The sequence below is a fragment of the Crocodylus porosus genome, unplaced genomic scaffold (genome assembly GCF_001723895.1).
Source record: "Crocodylus porosus isolate Cpor-Errol unplaced genomic scaffold, CroPor_comp1, whole genome shotgun sequence".
Classification (NCBI taxonomy): Eukaryota; Metazoa; Chordata; order Crocodylia; family Crocodylidae; genus Crocodylus; species Crocodylus porosus.
The window spans coordinates 6,338,555-6,362,514 of record NW_017728916.1 but is presented as its reverse complement, the minus strand read 5'-3'; the positions used below and the strand labels follow the sequence as shown (position 1 = coordinate 6,362,514).

The window sequence follows — 23,960 nt, the reverse complement described above, 5'->3', positions numbered from 1 at the left end:
CCTGTATAGGGTATAGCCCTCTATACCCGTGGTCCAGTCATGGGTGGAGTCCCACCAGGTCTCCGTTATCCCAATGACATCATATTTCTGTTATTTCCTCTCTGATCCTCCTGCGTGTTACTGAAAAAGATTTTCTGCTATGTTACTATTGCTATATATGAGTAGCAAATGTGTGTGCAGTTTGAAGGATTCCAAGTGTGTGCACCAATGTGACTAGGAATGTACTGTAATTACCTGATAACATTTGTTTTGTTTTGTTTGTTACTTATTTCAAGTTAACACAAAGTATGCGTGTGCGCTTGGGCTTGGGGGTGAGGGGTGGGGAGAGGAACCAAAAGACCAGATTATGTAGGCAAGATATCAAGAAAGACAGAGGCGTGACGGTTGGAGCTGGAAAAAGGAAAGGGTTGGCAGAAAAAGAATGTTATGACTTTTGTAGAAAGTGATTGATGTGTGTTCATTTTAATGTGCTCTCACTGCTGTTGTGGCTTCTGAGCTGCTGATTTTTCTGGAATGTATAATGTAGTTGCTGTTTTAATTGTTTCTCTCTGGATTGGAAGCTCCAACTTGCCTTTGGTTTGAGAACTGAGTTAAAGCTGACAAGCAAAGGCATTTGGGTGGAGAAGCAGATGCAGGCAACAGGTTCCTTCTTGTTCTGACTAGCAACAGAATTGTCAGCAGGCAAATATGCAGGCAACTTCAGCACCTGTGAGGAGAAAGCAGGAGCCTTATGCTCTGTAAAGCCATTATTGAAAAGGGTAGGAATCAAATGAAAAGGGAAAAGAATGATTTGGGTTGAGGATTGCTGCTTGGTCATGAGGCTCTCATCCTTGATGCTCTGAGGGATGGGTGGTTGGAGGGTCTTGGTATTAGCTTGAGGAATGAATCTATAACTTGCCATGGAAGTTTATTTCATTGCTGAACTCGGATGCTGTTTCTGTTTTCCTGTTGCTAAACATAGGCTCTCTCTGTTGCCATTCAAGCTCATTCATTCCTGCTTGTCCTGTCAGTGACTAGTGAGAATAATCTGTCCTTGGCTTCTTTAGAACAGTTCTTTGTGCATTCATAGACTGATCCCACTTCTCTCTACTTGTATGTCAAAGAACAATGTGTTCAGCTAGCTTTGTAGGTACTGTATTCTGAACCTTTTATTGGTGTTCCTTGAATTTTCTCCAGTTCTCTGGGGTCCGAGTGGTACTGAATAGAGTGAATTAATTACTTGTTTTATACATGGGATCCCTAGAGTTCAGTCGTACATTTGCCTCTTCAAGGAATTGTTTAATTTTTTTAAACATTGATTCCTAGGGGTTTCTGTGTTACTGTGCCTTAGACCAGAGATGTCAGACTTACGGCCCATGCAGCCGTGTTGTGTGGCCTGTGGAGTTTGTAGAAGGGTTAGGGATTCAAGGGCAGAGCAGGCAAGGCCTGTCAGTAAAATCTGGGGCATGGACCCCCATTGGACACATGTTGGCACTTGCATAAAAACAGTCGGGAGGTGGCTGGTTGCTACCGGACTGCTTGGCTTCTATGGTCTATCACCTTTTCTTCACTCTGTTGCATCTCAGGTGTGGGTTCCTCAGTCGGGGCCTGTGCCTCCTTGCATGTGTAGGTACTCCCAACCTTTTATTAAGTGTTTGAAAGCACGGGCATTGGAGAAGCCTGTTAAGCATTGTCTTTTAAAATTTTGGTATGTGAATGATCTTGGTCTAACTTTTTCTCTTGCTTTGTGTAGGAGTCTCCGTTTTGGGTAAAGAATGCAGACAATAAAGTGCGTAGTTGTTGGAGATGGCGCAGTGGGAAAAACCTGTCTGCTCATCAGCTACACCACCAATGCCTTCCCTGAAGAGTATATCCCCACTGTGTTTGACAACTATAGTGCCCAGATGACTGTTGATGGCCGGACAGTTAGCCTGAATCTCTGGGACACTGCAGGCCAGGAGGAGTATGATCGTCTGCGTACCCTCTCATACCCCCAAACCAATGTATTTGTCATTTGTTTCTCCATTGGAAGTCCCTCTTCTTATGCAAATGTGAGGCACAAATGGCATCCTGAAGTCTCTCACCACTGTCCTAATGTTCCAATCCTTTTAGTTGGCACCAAGAGAGACTTACGAAGTGATTTGGAAACGGTGAAAAAGCTGAAGGAGCAAAGCTTGACTCCCACTACCCCGCAGCAGGGAACATCACTAGCCAAACAGATTGGAGCAGTCAAGTACTTGGAATGCTCAGCTCTGAACCAAGATGGTGTTCGAGAAGTATTTGCTGAAGCTGTGCGTGCCGTTTTGTACCCAGTTACAAAGAAAAACACAAAAAAGTGTCTCCTGTTGTAGTTACTTACAGTGGTAGACGTTTGAGATGGAATAAAGACTGGCTGGCATCGTGGAGGGTTCCTTCCTTTTTAATTGAAGATATGCATCTTGCACTAACAGCTCTAAAGAAACAGTTTATGCAAAGAATATTCTTGCAGTTTTCTTACTGCTTCAGGGAAACTGAGACAATGAGTTTGTTCCAACCTAGTGAGAGCATGGTCAAACACTTATTCATCTTCTAGAGTTCCGGAGTCTTCAACTTCTCCAGTCTTTGGTTGGCTTCTGTTCTTTTCCGTGGAGGAGCAAGATAAGGGGACTTCTTCAAAGCCAAACGTTTCTTTCTATACTAGACAAACTTCAGTTATTGACCTGGCTGAAAGACAGATGTTGACAATTCTTCTTTAAGTGTAGTTGCTGCTTTTTCTAGCTTTTTTTTTTTTTTTCACTGATCAACTTGATTGTCCAGATGGAAGTGTGGCTTTCTAATTATTGCTTTAATTTGACAATAAGTTTGAAAAATATTTGTCAAAATTCAGAAATGCCTTCAATATTGCTGAGACTCACTTTATAGTGAAGGATGTGATCATATATATGAAACTTAATGAAAACCAGGCATATTTAATTCAGTGGTCCAGACATGAGGAATACCTGACATGGTTTTATTAACTTTATTAGCATCTTTCAGTCTGTGGCATTCTTAATGACAGTGTAATTCAAAGGAATGATTTTCTTTTGCGTTGGAATAGAGAGGTGAGGGGAAAACTTAAATGCAAATCTGTCATAGCCTTCTCAGTTGTGTTAAGGTTTCTCTTCCCCTTCAAAAGAAACTTTAAATTCTGAGTTCTCAGACTGCTTGGGGTAATTGGTATGACACTCCTCAAAACAAACACTGGCTCATTCCCTTTCCTTTGGTGAATTCTGGAGGCTTGGCAGGAGCCTGTTTGCTCTCGAGGAACTAATTTCTTTTGTCTTGACTGTAACTAGAGTCCCCTGCATCACTGCATCAATTTTCATGGCAAATGCCCTTCTTTCTTCTTGGCAAGATGCTAAATGAGACCAATGAAATTTCCTCTGTGAACTGGAACCAGGAAGTGGATTTAATAGTGGTTCCAGCTAAATTGGTCTTTGTTGTTTGGGCGGTCACCTTGGCTCTAGCATGCCTAAAAAATTCTCTGTGCTAGCTAGTTGAATTTTATAATCCATTAAGCATTTAACTAGAGCTTCAGTTAATTTTTTTGTAGCCCATTGTGAGTGAAGCCAAGAGCCAAAAACTGGAAGCATGCTGTTTTATTCACTTGAGATCAGAAGAAAAGTGGCAGTGTGAAACGTCTTTTGAGGGCTAGGGTCACTCTGGATAGCTGATCTGGGAAGTGGTGTGCTTCAGAAGAGACTTTGTATTAACCCAGTGGTGCTAGGACCGAGTTTTTGCCTCTTGAAATCAGGAGTTGTGCTCCTTGCAGCCTAAATGAGTTGTTTGGGTCTCATTTTTACTAACAACTTACCCATGCAAAGGTTTGTTGGATTTGTCCTGGATGGAAAGAGCCCTCATCTCTCTGCCTGGCAAGATGCGGCAATTGGGCACTAAGAAACTAATATATTAAAAATAATATTAGCCTTGGCTCTTCTGCTGTAGAAGCACAAGATGGCTATGAATATGGCCCTGCCTGTGTCCTGAAAGCTCTCAGTAAGGAGGGATGTGCCTTTCTCTGGTTGGTGTGCTGATCCTGCCTTGACTTATAGTCTCAGTGTGTCTGATGGCTATGTTAGTTCTAGATAGTAATTTAGCAAATTGCACTCCAAGAGAATAAATTACAAATTATGGTTGACCCAAAGTGCCATATGACTAGCTAATGAAATCATATAGTTTCCCAAGAATGGTTCAAACAGATACCAAATGAACTGTATAGCATGATTTCTGCAGAAACCTGAACACTTCTGCACACCATTCTTCTGTTTTTCACCAAGTGCCATTGACTGGAAAGTCTTTGCACCTTTTGCACTTGTGGAGGAAGTGTTGTTCCAAGCATGGCCTATAAGCCGGAGCCCTGCAAGCTGCAATGTAATACAAGAACCTCAGTGATATTAGTCATTTGCTCCCTGCCTTCAGTTTAGCAGTCAGGTCTTTAGCCGGACCTTGACTTGCAAGCAACAATAATTCTGTGCCTTGTACTTAGACTTTTGTCTTTTGTGGGTAAACTTCAGTAATAGAGTGAATAGATTTTAACCAATAAGCCCTGTTCAAGCTTGGCCTAGATTCAGAATTTTGCACTGGTGTTTACCTAGATAGATTTTAATTGTATCTATTTAAATCAGTGAAAACCCATGGCCTTTCTTTAATGAAAGATTAACTTAAAGTGCATCTGGGTTAGAGGTGTGCACTGCTCTAAATGGATCACTTTTAAATAGAATCGGTGCAATCTTTAAGTCAGCTGCACAAGCCCAATTTTGTGCTGAAGGTCATGCTAGTTTTTGGGGTTTTTTTAAGTCTTAAGTGATTTATGGACTGAAATATACCACTGTAGCCACTCTGGTCCTGTGGAACTGGGTGGTGAAGGAGGGTGAGCATAGCAAGTCCCAGGAGCAGATACTGCTGCATGCATTCTTTTCCACAGCTCAGTGTGTCCATTCTGGTGTTAACTGGAGGAGGATCCTGGTGATGTAGAAAGCTACTGCTTAGGCAGTTGGCCTGGAATTGCGGTATCCCCATCTCTTTAATCAACTAAGCAAGCCACTCCACACAGGATTTAAGAGATTAATATAACAATGGTGAATGTAAAATAGAGGTGACCTTTGAACAGAGCAACTTGGAAAGCTTTTCACTGTCTTCATAGTACCTCATTAATAGAAGCTGGTCACAATACCTTGCATTACTGTATGTTTTCTGCCAAGAGAAGCAAATCCTGCTGGTCTGACAGTTCATGTGCTTCAGCACCTGGTCCCTGAGCGGGGGATTCCTTGTGCTCGCACTCCAGAGCTCAGGTGTCCTCTCCCAGTCCTGACTTCTGTAACACATGTATTGTTACTAGTATTGTAACTAGCGCACAGCGTTTCTCTGGGCTCCTTTCTTGCCCCATTTTTGTGTCAGCTGGTAACAGATGGCAATTTAGTGGCTCCCTGAAGAACTGGTTTGGTTTTGACAAGGTTCAAAAGAGATGCCGATATTGAGGAGAACAGCTGAGAAATCTTGTACAATTTTCCTAATTTTTTGGATGGGAATATAGTTAATGTAACAAGTCAGTCTCTTCTGTACTATTAGATGTTTTTCTCCTTCTGGCTAAATAGTCGTTTATTTTAAGGCAAAAGGTTTTTAGTTCAGCCCTTATGTATCGAGCGGAGGAGTTCAGACGTGACGCTTCACGTTGGAAAGGCGCTCTTCAGCGTAGGGCTGGAGCTCTGCATGGGATTCGTGCCAGACCGGCCGCGCCGTGCCTGGCCTCCGTGCTGCGGAGGGCCCCCGGGCGGGAGCCGTGGCAGCTCGGCTTATGCTTCAGCGGAGCTCGTACCGCAGCGAGCAGCGCGAAGGGATTGTTGTAACTGGTGCAGACTGTAACTGTAATAAAGCTTCGTCATCTCTCGGGCTCAGCGCCTCGTTCCGCTTTCTCAGTCATTACCATGTTAGCGGCGGTACCCCCCGCTGTGGCTCGCAGCCTCGGGGGCAACGGGCAGGGGATTGTCGGAGGCGGGAGGCCGCGGGCCCGGCCCCTGGGGGTGTGCGGGGCGGGAAGTGGGGGCCCGGCCCCTGCACTCCCGAGGAGGCTACATAGCCCTGAGAGCGCATGTGTGGAAGAAGCGGGCTGCCCGCTCGCCTCATGCTTGGGGGTGTGGCCGCTCCGCCTCCTGGGGCGCTCTGGGCAGCGCTCCTCTCTATGGTGCTTTCCGGCGCCCTGCTTCCACTTCCTGTGTGCGGCCTGGGCCAGGAGCGCCGCCGCAGCAGCGGGGGCCGCCGCGATGTCGGACTCGGAGAGCGACGAGGAGGCGGAGGGCGGCGCCGGGCCCTTCTCCCTGGCCGGCTTCCTCTTCGGGAATATCAACGAGGCGGGGCAGCTTGAGGGCGACAGCGTCCTCGACAAGGTGAGCGGCCGCCCGGTCCCCGGGGGCTGTCTGGGGTGGGAGGGCCGGGCCGGGCCGGGCATCGCCAACGCGGGGCCGGTCTCCCGCTGCAGGAATGTAAGAAGCACTTGGCCGGGCTGGGCGCGCTGGGGCTGGGCAGTCTCATCACGGAGCTCACGGCCAGCGAGGAGGACGGCAGCGAGGCGGACGGGCCGCAGCTGGACGAGGAAGGTGAGGCCGGTGGGGACCGCCCCTCCGTACCGGGCAGCGACCCACCGGCAGCCGCCTCGCGGTGGCCCTTGGGCCCATTCTCCCTGCTATCTTCCCCAGTCTGGGCCCCGGCCCGGGCCTGCCTTTGCTGCATGCTGGCCCAAACCCAGTACTCGGCTCCTTCCCTCCCTCCCTCCCTCCCTCCGGAGGCTGGCCCCACTCCCACAGTGCTGAGCTGTGTCCTGAGCAAGACTGGCCTGTTTTTTCACATAAGAAAGCCATGGGAGGCGGGCCTCTCACATGGTGAACAGTGTCTTGTTTCCACTCAAATAAGCCCCTTTATGTGGCCCTTGCCCATGCTGTGACGGGTTGTGGAGAGACAGGCTGATTAAACAGACAGGGCTTCCATCTGCAGTAGTGAAGATCTGGGTTATGTTTCCAACTGGAGTCACCTTTCTGCGGGGTGTGAGCCTTCCCTGACTTTTGTCTGTGGGGGGACGGGATTACTAACATCAATCAGGAGATTCTTCAATCAGGAGTTTGGCTCGTGGTCGTCTTAGGACAGTGACCGTACCATTGTTTGTCAAATGTGAATAGATCTTGGCAGGTCATTGAAGGGAACCTACAGACTCCATACCCTAGTCTTTCCCAGGCCAAAGGTGTTGAGGAGCTCTTGTGGGGTGGGGTTGCTCCAGTTCACTTATAAAAGGGAGTCTCCATAGGGGTTGGGGAGAAGGTATGCTGAGGGCAAGATCCACAGGATAAAGTCACATGGAGGAAATGTGACCGCTGCATTGGGGTATGACTCTCTTGTGTGACTGTTGTCTTCTCCTTAGGCTGGGTTAAGAGCACAGAGGATGCCGTCGATTACTCTGATATCAGCGAGATGGCGGAAGATGAGAGCCGCAGATTCAGGCAGGCAATGGGCAACCTGCAGCCGAGTCGGAGACCAGGTGCTTGGGGTTGACGGTTAATGATGCATTTGAAACGAACTGGCCTTGGCTGTTGTGCTTGTGATTGACAGTGGTGTGTCTGCAATATGTTATCCTGGCATTTGCTTTCCCTGCTTCAGCATCCTGTTGCAAACTGTTAGCTATCTATCTGCCACAGCATTGGAAAGCTGTCAGCAGGAGTGAAATTTCAGTCCCTTTCTTCACATGTAGATTTATTTCTCCAAAACAGTACCATTCAAGGCATGCCAACCAGAAAACAGCTCAGTGTCAGTTTTCCCTGATCCTGGAGTCTTCTGCAAAAGCTTACGTGCGGATCTGTCTTTTAACTTGGGTTGCAAAGGCGGGGTGCCCTGCAGGCACGGGCTTGATTCCTCCTTCTGTCAGCCAAGACACCTGATCAGTCATATAGGGGGCTCCAACATAGGCCCCCCACCTATCAATTGAACCTGCCTGCTTTCCCCTACCTCTGCCTCTAGCATTCTGCTTATCCTTAAGAACAGACTGTTCAGTTGACTCTTTCTTGATTGTTTAGATGAAGATGAGGATGATTATGATGCAGATTGTGAAGATATTGATTCCAAGCTGATGCCACCACCACCACCCCCTCCAGTGCCAGTAAAGAAAGAAGAGGAGAAGGATGCAGTTGCTCCTGGTGAGTAAGGAATATCGTCTTGTCTTTAAAATGGTTGAGAGAATCAGATTTTTGGGGGTTACAGAACGTAACATATCAAAGGCTAATATTTCCAGGCAATGCGTCAGTGCATTTACATTTATTTCATGCTTGGAATTTTGTTAGAGATCCATCTAGTGCAGGGCTGGGCAAGATACAGCTCTTAATTGATCCTATCCTGCCTACTGGCAGCCTGAGGAGGGAGGGCTGTGCCCTGCACGGCTCCATTCTGTCATGGCTGGATCGTGCAGACATCTCTGCTGTCCCCCCCGTGGTCGCTTTGCAGTCCTGGCACTGTGGCCACCAACAAGTGAGCCCTCATGGAACAATGTAGAATGCAGCATGCTGAGTAGCTGTCCCACCAACCTGCTGCTCTAAGCCACTGCCACACTACTAGGAAGCGAGTCTCTATGAGGCTTGGCAGTGAAGGGGAGGGGAGGGGAGAGGAAAGAAGGGGGCTTGGTCCCTGGGCAGCTGCCCCCAACTTTCTCAATGTGGCTTGGCAGTGGCTCATTGTGGTGGGAGGGCAGGATGGCTGCTTGGCACCCCCCTACCCTTCAGTAGCTCACCAAAACTCCTTAAGTGGTCTGCTGGCCAAATAATTCCCCTCCTCCCCCTTCAATCTAGTGTTTTGGAGTTGAAGAGGGGTCTGGCTAGGCATGCAGTGAGATGGTGTTGCCTAGGACTGGCCCTTCCTTGAAATACAGGTTAAAGTTGTCATGTTCTCAACAAGCGTTGAGATTATGAAGATTTATAAATAAGCCTTTGAGCTGCTTTTCCATCTTGCTTTTGCTCTTTCTCTGCTGTAGGGCTGGAAGGGAAGACTAAACTGGATGGGACTTGGTAACTGTGACATTTAGTGGCTTTGTTACTGCATGCTCTGAGAGAGAGCCACCTGTGCACTGCTGCTTTGAGGGCTGTGCTCGGGAGCAGGGGTGGAACTTTTTTAATGAGTTGCTTGCTTTCTTGTAGCATCTGAGGAAAGAGATGGCATAATTCTGCCCTCCATCATTGCTTCTTCCTCTGCTGCCTCTGAGAAGGTGGATTTTAGCAGCAGCTCTGATTCCGAGTCAGAGATGGGACCCCAAGAGGCCAGGCAGACAGAATCCAAGGAAGGCAAACTCACTCTGCCTCTTGCAGGAATCATGCAGCGGGATGCCACCAAACAGTTGCCAAGCGTTACTGAGCTTTTCCCTGAATTCCGGCCAGGCAAGGTATTGTATGTAAAGGGAAAGTGGTGGGAAGTGTCTGCCCTGCAGTCATGCTCATGAATGTTGTAAATATGTGCTGGTCCAGAGGTCCTAGGCAATTTTGTGTCTCTGTCTTATTTCTCCCTTACCCTGTGCAGGATAGAAGTTGCTGTGTTGTGCTTTTCCTGCTGTCTATAGGTATCTCTTAGGGAGAGTTGCATGTAATTTGGGTTCTGATCTAATCTTTTGCTCTGCAATAGGTCTTTTCTGCTTTACTTTAAAAACAGTTTATGCTTGGGGAGTGACTATCTTTCTCCAGATTACAGGCAAAACAGAGGTTATACTTTCTGCCCTGCCTACCTGTTTGTCATTTTCTTTCCCGAATATCTCTGCTCTTCCTCCTATGCTGCCTCTAACATGGGCAGACAAGGTTCTTTGGATGAATCTGATAACTTTTTTATTAGACCAACTTAAATAGTTGGAAAAAAAAATTTAAGCCAGCTTTTGGGTTTAGAAACCCTTCGTAAGGCTGAGGAAGTGCCTGCAGTTGGTGTGTGCTCTTCCTGGATGGAATGAAAAGTAAAGAAGCCAGAGGCTGCCTACAAGATGGGCACAGTCAGTGAAGAAGTAAATTGAGGAGTCAGGCTGGGTGTTGGAGGAGAGAAGGGGGATGAATAGTGGAGAAGTACCTGGGGAGTTGGATGTTGGGCAGGCTATAATGTGTCATAAATCCAATGTCTATATTTAGTCCATGATTTTTAGTATCCAGGAGAATGATGAAGTGGCATTCATAGGCTCATCTCTGGGAAGTGTTTTGTAAGTTTCCTTTGAGGATCAGGACAGAGATTGGTGAGAGAGTGGTTTTCTTGTGAGAAATGTGCCCCCACAGGTAATTGGGTATTCTTGTCTTTGATAGATTTCCAGTGTGTGTTCATTCTGGTGTGCAGTTGTTGTTTGGTCTCTCCTACGTATCTTCCATCGGGGCGTTTGGTGCATTGGATGAGATGTATTACCTTTCTGGAGGTACAGCTATAAGATCTGGGAATGCTGATGGCTGTGTTGTGGGGTTTAGTAATTGTAGGGGTGGTGGAAATGTGTTGGCAAGTTTTGCATTTCTTGTCATGGCATGCTCTGGATCCATTCTGCGTATTCTGGGCCTGAAGAATTTTGCTTCTGGTGATGAGGTTAGCGAGGCTTAGTGCATGTTTGAAGGCTAGGATGGGTGGCTCTGGGACGATCTCTTTAAGAATAAGGTCTCTTTCTAATATGGGTTGGAGTTGTTTGAGGATTTTTCGTATGGGTTTGAGGGAGGGGTGATATGTCATGACCAGGGGGGTTTTCTTCTGTACTGCAGCAATTCTTCATGTGGTATCTGGGTGGCTCTTTCAAATGTGTGATCTCTCTCTCTCTCTCTCTCTCTCTCTCTCTCTCTCTCTCTCTCTCTGTCTCTGGAGGAGTGTCCTTGTTGGGTGAAAGCCTTTTTAAGGTTGGTGAGGTGACAATCCCGGGTGTTCTCCTCTGTGCAAATTCGGTGGTATCTGAGGGCTTGGCTATATATAGCAGCTTTTTTGGCGTGTTTAGGGTGACTGCTGGTTCTGTGCAGGTATGTATGTTAGTCTGTGGGTTTCTTGTATAACGTGGTCTGTATTTTATCATTCTGGATGCTGATCATCCTGTCTAAAAAGGAGACGTTGGTGCTGGAGTATTCAAGACCTAGTCAGATATGTAAGGCAGGCTTGGATGCCATCCTGGTGTGGGATGCTGGTAATGTCCCTGGTGGCTAGGAGGGTGTTGCTGGGAAGGTGGTCTATGTTTTCAAGTTTCCATAGAAAGTCTGTAGTGTCTTAGACAAAACTTGCTTTTTGGGTGACAAGCGGTTTTAGGATTGATTCAACTTAACCTGATATTTCCTCAGTTAGGGTCTGTTGGTTGGATATGATAGGTCTGCCAGGGTTCTCTTGTGGATTTTAGGGAGCATGCAAAAAGTCCCCGGGTTAGGCAGTGGGGGGATCAAGGTCTATAGTTTTTCATGTAGACCTGATGGAAAAGATTTGATAGTATTGTTGAGTTTCATGATGAAAAGGGAAGTAGGATCTTCTTGTAGGTCTGTGTAGTAGGTGGTGTTGGAGAGTTGTCTGTTGGCTTTGTTTATGTAGTCTTCACGGTTTAGGATGACTATGGCTTCTTTATGTGCTGGTTTTATTACTATTTGGTGGTTAGATCTTAGAGATTCTATGGCCTTTCTGGTAGAGAGAGGTTGTTATGGTGGCATGTGTTGTTGATTATTTCATTGTTCATTCTTTCCCTGAAGCAGTCAATGTAGTGGTCAAGGGTTAGGGTTTTGTCTGCTGTGGGGTGTCCGATCTGATGTTTTTTGGGGGTTTTTGGGGGTTGATCTTTTCCTCAATGTTGTCAAAGGATGAATTGTTGGGAGTGGATTCAGTTTGGTCGTGGAAATATTTCTTGAGGCAGAGGCATTGGAAGAATTCTTCTAGTTCTCCACATTTAAAGTATTTTATTAGGGTATTTTTCTGGTGAAAATAAAAATAACTGTCCATTCTAGTTTTTAAATGTGCCAAGAAACTGGTATTCCATCATTGATATTGAGAAGTCTATTGCCCAGCATCATACAAATTGCTGACAGGAAGATATTTCTTCCAGATTCAAGATGAAATTCTTCTTTTCCCAATCTTATCCCTGTTGGCCCTAGTTATATTGGAGGATTATTGGAGTTACGTTGGAGGATTGAGCCAAAAGAAATCTCATGAAATTCAACAAGGACAAGTGTAAAGTCCCACGCTTAGGACAGAACAATCCCATGGGACTGGCTGAGGGCTGACTGGCCAGGCAGCAGCTCTGCAGAAAAGGGCCTGGGGGTGACGGTGAACAAGAAGTTGGATATGAGTCAACAGTGTCTCCTTGCTGCCAAGACAGCTAATGGTGTCCTGGGCTGCATTGGTAGGAGTGTTGCCAGTAGATAGAGGGAAGTGATTCTTCCTCTCTCTTCAGCACTGGTGAGGCCGCATCTGGAGTACTGTGTCCAGTTTTGGGACCCTTTCTACAAAAAGGATGTGGACAAGTTGAAGAGAGTCCAGCGGAGGGCAGTGAAAATAGTTCAGGGGCTAGGGCACATGATTTGTGTGAAGAGGCTGAGGGACCTGGGCTAATTTAGTCTGGAGAAGAGAAGACTGAGGGGGCGGGATTTGATAGCAGCCTTCAACTCCCTGCAGGGGGGCTGCAAAGAGGATGGAGCTGGGCTGTTCTCAGTGGGGGCAGATGACAGGGCAAAGTACAATGGGCTCAAATTGCAGCAAGGGAGTTTTAGGTTGGATATTAGGAAAAACTTTCTCATGGGGGTAGGGGTGGGAGTGGTGAAGCACTGAAACAAGTTACCTAGAGAGGTGTTGAAATCTCTATCCTTGGAGGCTTTTAAGGTCTGGCTCAACCAAGCCCTGGCTGGGATGATGTAACTGGGGCTGGTCCTGCTTTGAGCAGAGGGGATTGGACTAGATGTGACTTCCTGAGGTCCCTTCTAACCCTCATTTTCTATGATTCTGTGTGTGTTAACAGTGGTGGTCAATTATGGCTGAAGCTGTAACAAAGGTTGCCAGATTCTTCCATCGATTACTCCTTTTTCAGTTGTTTACAATTTTGCCATTGTCAGGGCCTTGGGGGTCATGATTGACCACAAGATGAATACGAGCTGCCAATGTGATACTGCAGCTGGTAAAGCGAGCAAAGCTCTGGCTTGCATCCATAGATGCTTCCCAAGCAAATCCCAGGATGTCATCTTCCCACTGTACTTGGCCTTGGTGAGGCTGCAGCTGGAGTACTGCAGGTAATTCTGGGCTCCACAATTTTAAAAGGGTGTGGAGAAGCTTGAGAGAGTCCAGAGGAGCCATGCGCATGATCAGAGGGCAGGAAAACAGGCTTATGATGAGAAGCTGAGAGCCATGGGACTCTTCAGCCTGGAAAAGTGCAGGCTCAGAGGGGACCTGGTGGCTGCCTACAAGTATATAAGGGGTGTACATCAGGTTCTGGGGGAATGCCTGTTCACCGGAGCACCCCAAGGGATGACAAGGTCAAATGGTCACAAACTCTTCCAAGACCGTTTCAGGCTGGACATAAGGAAGAACTTCTGTACTGTCTGAGCACCCAAAGCCTGGAACAGACAGCCTCCAGAGGTGGTGCAAGCACCTACTCTGGACTCCTTTAAGAGACATTTGGATGTTTATCTTGGTGGGATCCTTTGACCCCAGGTGGCTTCCTGCCCCGGGGGTAGGGGGCTGGACTCGATGGTCTCCCGAGGTCCCTTCTAGCCCTAATGGCTATGAAATCTAGGTGAACGGTCACATAACGTCTGTGCAAAAAGGAGCAAAGTTAAAGTAGAATGGAGAACGTGAATTCCATCGTTCCCTGATTACGGCTAGATTTTAAAACTTTACTTAAAGTGCAGAAAACATCATTCTTAAATAATTCAGCAACTTCTTTGGTTTTTACTCGCTTTAAATATTTCTGGATTCTGGTATGTCTGATATTACTGTCCCCTCCTAGTAGTTGCTTAGAATGGTTTTGACTGTGTACCATATAAGCTGTAGAGTTCCCATGTCTGTTGTTTCTTCCATCCTTCTAAATCCCTCCAGTTGGTTGGTGCCTTCCTAGTAAGAGGTTGCTCGGAATGCTCGGAATGAAGACAACCTTTTCCAGTTGTTGGTGGGCCCTTGCTCTGTCAAAATAGCCGTGTTTTTCTTCTGTTGATGGTTTGCAGGTATTGGATTCGTAGAGTGAAATCTTTTTGAGGATTAAATTAAGATATAGCCAAGTCACACTAGATTCAAGAGAAAAGTCACACTAAGGTCCTGCACTCAACCATGCTGCCCCAGTGCATAAATAACTCCTGCTCACATTGTTAGTGGCTTGTGGCTTACTCCTGTGACCCTTCTGTTTTCCTAGGTGCTGCGTTTCCTTCGCCTCTTTGGCCCTGGGAAGAATGTTCCATCTGTTTGGCGTAGTGCTCGCCGGAAACGCAAGAAGAAGCACCGGGAGCTAACTCAAGAAGTGCAGATCCAGGAGGGTGAAGCCACGGCTGAGGCAGGAGCAGAAGGAAAGTCACCCTGGGAATATGAGTTTGCTCCTCCTCCTCCTCCTGAGCAGTGCCTTTCAGATGATGAGGTGGGGAGTCTGAAATCTAGGAAGGGCCTGACTAGCAAATGGAGCACTCTTCACCCCATAGGTGACCCCCTGCCCCATCCCAAGAGCATTTGTGTGAAAGCTGGCTTGGCTTCCATTTTCTATTTTGCAGAGGCCCTGTGTTCATTCTGTTAGGCAAGAGGCAGTATTTTGCCTTTTATGGTATAGCCGTGGGGATTCCTTGTATTGTTAGTGGCCTTATCCTGGCATTCTCTATGGCAGCACTTAAGGTTGAAAAGGTTTCTGTAGGAAACGCTTCATGGAGAAAAAGACAGAAAACTTGCAAGAACTGCCTCTTGTTACCAGCTCTGGCAACAGTGGCCGATGGATTCCCTTTTCTCATGCTGCTCTAGATCACTATGATGGCACCTGTGGAGTCCAAGTTTTCCCAGTCAACGGGCGATATAGACAAAGTGACTGATACGAAGCCCAAGGTGGCTGAATGGCGTTATGGGCCTGCCCAGCTCTGGTATGACATGTTGGGGATCCCAGAGGACGGCAGCGGGTTTGACTATGGTTTCAAACTAAAAGACAGAAAGAAGGACCAGGAGACTAAAGGACAGGGTGGTGAGCAGGTGAGAGGTGCACATGCTTGGGATGAGGGGCTGGCTGGCAAATGGTGGCGGTCAGTCATGTTGGAAAAGGCATGGGGTGAAGGTGTTGTGGAGCGTGGCAGCGAAGAGAAGAAGCTTCAGTGGATGGATGACTAAGGCTGGGAGACAACTTAGTGGAGGAAGGGTAGTGGGGAGCAGGGTGCACTGTAGAGTGGGGTGGGGGTGAAGGGATCATACAGTGGAGGAAATGGGGAGTTTTAAATTCTTTCTTTTAGTCCTGGAACGTTTTTCATCTGCAGGATGCAGGGTTGATGCTGGAGAAGGATGACCTACTGGCTGATGAGCACTTCCTCATGGTGACACAGCTGCAGTGGGAGGATGATGTGATCTGGAACGGGGAGGACGTCAAGCACAAAGGGACTAAGACACAGCGAGCAAGCCTGGCAGGCTGGCTGCCATCCAGCATGACCAGGAATGCCACTGCCTACAATGCCCAGCAAGGTGTGTGGTAGTGACCTCCCACCTTCTCACTGCTGCAATCCAGTGAGGCAGAGTGCAAGGTGGGCTGCTGAGGCCCAGGCCTCTTGTTAGTCTTCTTGTAAAGAAGCTATACTTTTGCTGTTAGAAAAGAGCACATGCCAGCCCAGCTAAGCATCTGCCGCCTCCTCTTCTGTAATCAGAGTGAGTGGGGTGCCCGTCTCGCTCAGCACCACCCTGATGCTATACTGGTGACTCCATTCTGTTTGAATTTATGGGAGTTCCAAGATCCTTCTGCCACACAAGTAAATAGCTGTCTGTCCCTTGGGGACCAGGTGTATTTTCTATATCAATTCTCCAACTAGAAGACTTTTTAAAGAGGAGGCTCTTGCATTGCTTTTGAAACAATGTCTCCCAAATTTCTGTCAGAGGTAGGGCCCTTTTTACATTTAAACTGAAAATGCAGAATTGTTATTATTCATGATGGTTTGTTTCACCTTTGCAGAGACATGTCAGTGGGTCTCAGATGATGCCAGATTTTCCATTTTTATATGTTGGTGCTAGCCTGCTTCCTGAGCACACCCAACTGTATTCTTTTGTCACTGTGGGCAATCATGAAAGCAAATGAGGTAGCACGAGACGAGAGAAGAATTCAGGGGTCTGTGAGACAAGGGAAGATGGGCAGAGATGTTGGTGTGCAAGGAGAAGTGAGGCTGTGTTTGGGGAGTGTCAGAAATTGGGAGCAGGCTTTTGCTGTGTTGTGCAGACTGCTCCCCCTAGCAGTGATGGAGTCCTAGCTGACTGCTTCACCAGGCTGCAGTGCCATGCAGAGCTGTGAAGGCTGACTGGGACAGGAAGGATGAACTGTTCTATAGTGGGAGGGTAGCAGGTCCTCAAGGCCCTGGCGGTAGAAGGAAGCCTGGGTGGTTGGTAAGTGTGTGACTGTTGATAGCTAAAGGGCTGCCAATGCTCCCAGCAGTAGCACCCTTGTACTCTTGTGTCTTGAGCTTCTAACACTCCCAGTTTGCTCCTGTACATCAGACATCAGTGCTGCAGGGAGCATGAGGCTTTATGGGGGAGGGAATTCAAAAGGAGGGTGTAGATGGAGCTGTGGCATAGTAGAGAGGCAGAAGAACCATCCATGCTCCCCGGAAAGAAAAGGCAGGCCAGCACCTTCTAGAGCTCTTTTCCTGATCTGGTATGGGAACAAGCGTTTCAGACCAGAACTTCATGTGACATTTGACTGAAGGGAGGAGAAGTGCTTTTAGCTTCTGCCACTGTATCTTAGCCGTGACCGTGTATTTTTCACATACAGGTAACTTACTGCAGACTGTCAGTGCTCTTGTCAGCAATGTTTGAGCAGTGACTGAATTGGGTTGTGGAGAAATGTGACATGCATGCTGGCAGGACAGGGTGGCTGGTGGGTGAGGAATTGCATACTCTGCACAAGGGACAGGCAGGATATAAGACCTGCTATACTGTGTCAGGCCAAAGTCCATCAAGCCCAGGGTTTGATCAGCTTCACTGGCAAGTAGCAGGTGTTTTAGAGGAAGGGTATAAGATGTGGCTTATTTGTACAGCAGGATGATCCCTGTCCTACCCTCCCTGTTACCAGAAGCCCTAGTTTTAGGGGTGTCTTGAGTGTGGGATTACTTGTGTGTAATATGGGCCTGTCCTTCAGAAATCAATTTCTAATCCCTTTGTCAACCCGGTTCTGCTATTGGCCTCCACACTGTCCTGTGGCAGTTAGTCCCATAAGTTAATTGTGCACTGTGTAAAACATTGGGGGCCAACCTTTTTGGCAGGGGTGCCACCGCGCACCCTCCCCAAGCGCCACTCTGCTTTCCTTTTTCTGCCCGATTTGCTCTGCTTCTTGCCCTGTGCTCCCTGCCCCATTTGCTGCTTTGCTTTCTGTTTCCTGCCACATCTGCTTCTGTGTTGCCTGTCCCCTCCCCAATCAGCCACAGGCAGTGTCTGGCACGTGTGCTGCAGATGGGTGATCCCTGGTGTAAAAAATACTTCCTTTTTTGTTTTAAACCTGCTGCCTGGTGAAGCTACAGTGTGAGATGAAGAATCTGACTCCACTCAGACTGAGGAGGTGGCAGCTGGGAAAACTGCTTCAGTTTCTGCTCTCTCTTGAGATAGGGTGCCCAAAATTGAACACATGACTTATCCTGACTTGTAAGAACACTTCATTATAGAATGGTCCAGTATGTTGCAATATAATGATTTTGTTTGCTTTCTTAGTCAACTTTGCACATTAAGTGGGTTTTTTGAACTGAGCTTATCAAAATAACAGTCAAGTTGCACCCTGTCTGGTACTGATATCCCCTCTCTGAATTAAAGGCTGCTTGGCTTGGAGTGGAAAGAGTACAGTATTTCATTCCTTTCAGCACTGCAGAGCTTCCAGCTAGCAGCAGCCATTTTGCTGCAGTATAATGTTTTTTGGGATTGCAGTCATAATGCTAAGGTTCCCCCAGGGCAGATGCTGGGAGTTGTTCTCCACTGAGCTTTGAATTGTGGTTTAGCAGGTGGCAGAAATGCCTTAATGTTGTGTGTTCTCTTCTACAGGCCTGAACCGTAGTGGCTCTTTGCTCAATCCACCCATTCCACTTTCACAGAAACCCAGCATTGCAGGGGTTCTGGGCATCGCAAAGAGCAAAGAGAAGCAGCCCCCTGAGCAACAAGGTAACAGGGCTTGGGTCTGTCAGTGGCAGGGTATGAGAGACTGGGCTCCGTGTCAAGGGTGGGAGGGTCCTGCAGTGATCCTGACCTGTGGGTCAGAGCTGTGTCCTGCTGACTTCCAAATCCTGTGCAGAGCCTCTCTCTGTGGAAGAACATAAGTACCAGACTGGGTCATACCAGTGGTGCATGTTGCCCAGTATCCTGTTTGCAGCTGTGGCAGGACTAGGTTTAGAGGGAGAGCACTGAGCTGGATGTCTGTAGAGCACTGCTGCTCAACCTTTTATGCCTTGCAGGCAGATGAATGGTACAGAGCCAGCACACAGACCAGATTAGGACTCATGATGTCTCTGTCCAGGCCCCAGTTGGTTTCACACCACCCAGATTGGCACTGTGTGCCCTGTCTAGTGTGCAGGGCTATGTTATCTGTCCTGTGGGACTCCCCACAGGTTCAGAAATTTGGCAGCAGGGTGTTGCAATTAGCTATCACTGCTACCCTGCCGCCAAATTTTCAGACTGCGGTGAGACGTGTGCCAGATCTGGCCTGTGGGCCATGGGTTGAGCACCACAGAACTAGAGCAGGGGTGGGCAAAATATGGCCTGTGGGCCAGATCTGGCCTATGAAGGGGCTTTGTCCGGCCTGCGACAGGTCCTTTGGTCCCGCCTGGCCCAGGCACCATACTGCCATGACGTGTTCTGCCTCCCCCTTTCTAGGCAGCTGTGTCTAGGCAGCCCAGGTGGCAGCAGCTCCTTCCAGCTGCTGCTGCTGCTGGCTGCAGCCTTGTGGTACTGGCAGGGACCCATGCACAGCCCCGATCCACCTTGTGTCTGCTGTGGATTTGCTTGCTCACACTGAACAGGTGCAGCAGTGGCAGCACTGGTGGGGCAGAAGTGTGCTTGGCACGAGGGCAAGTGGACCCTTCGCCTCACCGCTGGCCAGCACTTCCTGAAGCAACCAGGCTCCAGGTGGCTGCTGCAGGAAGTGCTGGGCAGCAGTTGGGGGCGGGGAGGGTTTCCCCCCACGGCGCCAGTGCTGAGCACACTTGTGCCCCACTGGTGCTGCTGTTTCTGTAGCTGTTCATAACGAGCAGGTGAGTCTGCAGCAAGTGCAGGGCGGGTTGGAGCTCTGCCTGTATCTCCGCCAGTACCATGGGGCTAGGGCCAGCAGCTGCTGCTGCCTAGAAAGGCAGTCCAGCTGCGGAGCTGCCCCAGCCCCTCTGTGTGCCCATACAGTGGCAGGACCTGCCACAGCTGGTTGTTGCAGAGCAGGCACGAGGTGGCCCAGGTTGGGACTGTGCACACATCTGGATGATTTTGCTCTTGCCAGAAGAGCAGGCTGCGGTGGGGCTGGGGCTGTGTGCTCTTGGCAGTGGCAGGGAGGTGCCACAGGGCATGTTGGCTCCAGGCTGTTGTGGGGTGGGGGCCAGTGCAGTGGGCTTCTATGTATATCCTACCATACCCACAAACCCTCCTCCCCCCGCCCGCCACACACATACTGCATCCACCCACACCCTCCACACATGAACCCCTCCCGTATACCTATGTGCCTTTGGAGTGAGCCCCGCTCACTGCTGCCCGCGCGCACCCCACAAGCCCCATACCCACCCACCCTTCACCACATACATACACAACCACACTCATGCCCGCGGGTGTCGCCCACAAACCCCATACACCACCACCTCCACATCCCATGCAATATACAAGTGTAAGACTTCATTTTGAGCTGGTATGCAGTCACTTCCATATACACAATGCAAACGCACACAAATCAGGTCAAAAATATTTTTTTTAAATAAAATTAAAATACGTTATTGTGGATTTTTTATTTTTTTGTATCTAATTTGGGTTTTTTTCGATTTCAAGATGGCAAACCCCCTTCCCAAAAGAAGTATTTCTGGGGCAAGGGGAGGGACTTCTGCTGGCAGAGGGCAGGGTTTAGAGGGTGGGACTTCGGTCCCAAGATGGTGACCTGGGGGCAGGGCACCTGTTGGGGGTGGGGGGGCCTACCGTCGTGGCCCTTGACAGCTTGCTAAAACTCGTTATGCAGCCATCCAGCCAAAATAATTGCCTGTCCCTGATCTAGGGTGATCCAGGGGCTCCCAACCTTTCTACGTTGCGGCTTGGCAAACTGCGGACCGGAAGTCACGGCAGACTGGCAAACTGCAGACCAGCAGTGACCAGCATACTGTGGGCAGGCAGCCAACCCTTTTTTATACTCAATATACTCAGTATAAGAAAGGGTTGGCTGCCAGTCCTCAGTATGCCGGTCATTTCCAGTCCGTGGTTTGCCGATCCACGGTCATTTCTCTCCTGCAGACTGGTACTGGGCCATAGTCCAGTGGGTTGGGAACCACTGGCCTATTCAAACCCCCCGTACCCCCCGATAACCACCATTATTGGTTCAGAGGTACCAGAGAATTCATCCAGCGATTTATCCAGTCCCTCTTTGAACCTGGCTGTGCTATCTGCTTCTACCACTCACTGGCAGTGAATTCCATGAGCTAATGACATGTTGTGTAAAAGGTGTTTTCCCTTGTTAGTTTTAAACTTGCCACTACTTGGGTTCACAGACTTCATGATTTCACTTCTGTTATATCCCCCTCAGCCTTCTCCTTTCCAAACTGAAGAGTCCTAGGTTTTTTACCTTTTCCTGGTATGGCCACTGCTCCATGCCCCAGTCATTTTGGCAGCCCTTCTCTATCTTTTCTAATTCTATATCCTGTTTAAGATGGACCCAGAGCACAATGTAGCCAAGATGTGGGTGCATTTATGGACTGGTGCAATGGCATGGGGGATGTTCTCTGTTTTGCTTTCTATTCCCTTAATGATGCCCAACATGTTATTGGCTTTTTTTTGGTTGCTGCTACACACTGAGCTGATGTTTTTATAGAGCTGTACGCAGTGACTGCAAGGTTTCCTTTCTGAGTCATAACAGCTAGTTCAGAACCCAGCACTGTGTATATTGAGTTGAAGTGTTGATTTTCCCCAGGTGCGTTACCTTGCACTTGTCAGCACTGAAGTTCATCTGCCACTTTTTTGCCCACTTGCTTAGCTTGGTGAGACCTTTCTGTGGCTCTTCTCCATCCTCTTGGGGCTTGACTGCCCAGAATAATTAGACATTGTCTACAAACTTGGAGAGAACAGTGTACTCCCCCATTTCAAGGTCATTGATGAAAATGTTGAACAAAATTGAGGCTAGCACAAATCCCAGTGGGACCCCACTTTTGACTTCCTTGCATCCTGAAATGTCACTGAAGTGCCCTATCCTTTGCTTACTACCATTTAATTAGCTTGCAGTTCATGAAAGAATCTTCCCTCCAATCCCATGGTATCACAGGGGTTTTTTTTCGGTTTTTTTTTAAAGCCTTTGAGGGGTCTTGTCGAATGCTTTTTTGAAAGTCCAAATAATATTCTGTCACCTGGATCCCCCTTGTCCATGTGCTTGTTGACACCCCCAAAGAACTCCAGTAGGTTGGTAAGGCAGGGTTTCTCTTTACAAAAAGCTTGCTCTCAGAGCACAAAACCCATTTCTCTTAGAGAATCGCCTTTGGCCTCATCAAGCAAAGCCTCTGGGAGCTCTTCAGGAATATTTTTTTTCAGGTGTGCTTGTGCTGACTACAGTGCAAAGTTCTGTTTGGTTTGCTTTGCCGTTGGGAGGCCCAAACCCAAGAGCCTCAAAGGAGGGATGATCAGAGAGAACTGATGTGGGGCAGGGGTACTGAGTTGGGAATCTACAAGGATCCTTGCTGTGGAGTGCAGAGCCCTCAAAAATCTCATCTCGCTGTCTTTGCAGTTACTCTAGATGAAGATAAACCCTGGTACTCCATTTTCCCTATTGATAATGAGGAGTTGGTATATGGCCGCTGGGAAGACAATATCATTTGGGATGATCAGGCAATGGAAACATGCTTGGATCCTCCAGTATTGACGCTTGATCCGAATGATGAGAACATCATCCTGGGTACGTTTATGGCATTAGCCCATTGTGTCTGTTTATCTCGCTTTTCCTTGTTTCACCCTTGTGTATCTATCTTCAGGTCAGCTAGGATGAGTAAGGAATGAAGACTACGTGTTGGTGGGTGGCGGATGCTAATGGGAACATGGGTGGTGTAGAATACCTTGGGCTTGTTCTAGAGGGATGAAAGTGGAAGCATGGGACTATAGTTGTACTTCAGGGACTTTTTAGCATTATTTTGGGGGTAGACTTGTCTCCTGTTTAAAGATTTCTGAAGGCTTTTCACAAATGATTCCAGAGCTGTCAAGAGATAACTGAAAACTGTAATTGATAGCCCTGATAACTGTGGTATGTGCGCTTCTAATGCCACATTTGAACCATGAGTTGAAAGCAAAAGCAAACCAAAGCACATTTAATAAATGAAAGGCTGAGGCAGAAATTACATTTGTCGCATGATTGGCCCCTTGAAATTGCTGTACCCAGACAGAAGAATGGTTGCAGAGCCCTCTGATTGCAGGACAAATTAACTCTCATTGTATGAGGATTTGAATGAAGCTACTCCTAAGTGGAATGACTTAGTTAATTTCTGTCTGCTCACTCCAGCAGCTGTCTCTGGATGGGAGGGTGAGAAGGCAGGGGAGGGAAGTCCCTTCCGGGGGTTTCTCAGCTCCACTGGAATGGTGGGAGGGCAGTGCATTGGAGCCCCTCAGCGTGGAGGGGGTATCCAGTTAACCTGCCCCCTCCCTTATCCAACAGGGCTGAGAGAACCCTAGAACAGCCTCTCTCTTCTGCCTTCTACCCCTTCCCATCCAGAGAGTGTGGAGCCTGGGGAAGATGCAGCCTGTCTCCATGGATTGGCTCCAAATTGGAACCGATCCTCTGCCCTCCTGATCCAATGGCTAATGCCTGTTGGATTGGGAGGATAGCTCTTACTCATGGCAGTTTTTATGAATCACCATGAATTAAATCCCAGGAGCTGCGCTTCTGTCCGCACCTAAAATGATTCTGCCTCCTTGTGTCTTTCCTCCTAAATGGTAGCTGCCCTAGGCTTACTTTTGAGGGAACAAAGAGAAGGAAACTATAGCCTGCCTTGTCATTGTCCCTTGCAGAACCCTCAAGCACCTCAGAGACTCTGAGAACCGTCCCTTAGGTTGCAAAAACTACATTAAGAAGCAGGGTTTCTTCTATAGGATGGGCCTTTTTGCTATTTCACTACATGTTGGGCTCCATGAATCTTCTCTGAAAGAATGTAAATCAGCTCTGGCATTTGTTTGAAAGATCCTGAAAGAGCAGCTCTTTGTGCTCTGGGAGGTTCATTCCTTGCAGTGTCAAAGTTGATTTTTATGGTGGGAAGTAGTAGGATCCTTTCGGGAGATGAACAAATGCTAAGAGGTTTTCAGAAGCAGTTCTCATTTCTTTATACATGAGAAATTGTGCTAATGGTATGGGAATCCTAGGAGCAGTGTTGCGACTATGTTCTGTGTGTTCTATATTCTTCTTATAGAAATTCCTGATGAAAAGGAAGAGATGACTTTGAATTCACCCTCCAAGGAGAACAAGAAGGAATCTTCTTTGAAGAAGAGTCGGATCCTGTTGGGGAAAACAGGTGTCATCAAGGAAGAACCACAACAGGTCAGCATGAGACTTGGGATTTGTGGCTAGGAGTGAGCTGGGAAGAACAATTCTGATTCATAGTTTGCTTTTTTTTTTTTTTTTTTTT

The 23,960-nt window shown here is 47.9% G+C and overlaps 2 protein-coding genes and 1 long non-coding RNA gene across 7 annotated transcripts in view; 2 read left to right on the top strand and 1 right to left on the bottom strand.

Annotated features, from left to right (window-relative positions):
• The window catches only part of LOC109310961 (rho-related GTP-binding protein RhoG-like), a 16,705-nt gene extending 13,725 nt beyond the window's left edge, over positions 1-2,980 (top strand). For both annotated transcript variants that reach the window (XM_019536348.1, XM_019536349.1), the window contains exon 2: positions 1,733-2,980. In XM_019536348.1, coding sequence (XP_019391893.1) covers positions 1,755-2,330 — 576 coding nt within the window. In that variant the 5' untranslated portion in view covers positions 1,733-1,754 and the 3' untranslated portion in view covers positions 2,331-2,980. The remainder of the gene's footprint in view (positions 1-1,732) is intronic.
• A 179-nt stretch (positions 2,981-3,159) lies between these two features.
• On the bottom strand, positions 3,160-5,910 carry LOC109310963. Its single transcript, XR_002101354.1, has 2 exons — positions 5,144-5,910; positions 3,160-4,361 (listed from the first exon to the last, which is right to left on the bottom strand). It is a non-coding gene; the product is annotated as an uncharacterized LOC109310963 (long non-coding RNA).
• Positions 5,911-6,219: 309 nt separating this feature from the next.
• TAF1 (TATA-box binding protein associated factor 1) overlaps positions 6,220-23,960 on the top strand; it is a 62,124-nt gene continuing 44,383 nt past the window's right edge. For all 4 annotated transcript variants that reach the window (XM_019536340.1, XM_019536338.1, XM_019536339.1 and 1 more), the window contains exons 1-11: positions 6,220-6,380; positions 6,473-6,590; positions 7,406-7,522; positions 8,055-8,174; positions 9,165-9,406; positions 14,336-14,554; positions 14,926-15,147; positions 15,426-15,627; positions 18,175-18,291; positions 22,079-22,246; positions 23,745-23,872. In XM_019536340.1, the coding sequence (XP_019391885.1) occupies positions 6,258-6,380; positions 6,473-6,590; positions 7,406-7,522; positions 8,055-8,174; positions 9,165-9,406; positions 14,336-14,554; positions 14,926-15,147; positions 15,426-15,627; positions 18,175-18,291; positions 22,079-22,246; positions 23,745-23,872 (1,776 nt within the window). In that variant the 5' untranslated portion in view covers positions 6,220-6,257. The remainder of the gene's footprint in view (positions 6,381-6,472; positions 6,591-7,405; positions 7,523-8,054; positions 8,175-9,164; positions 9,407-14,335; positions 14,555-14,925; positions 15,148-15,425; positions 15,628-18,174; positions 18,292-22,078; positions 22,247-23,744; positions 23,873-23,960) is intronic.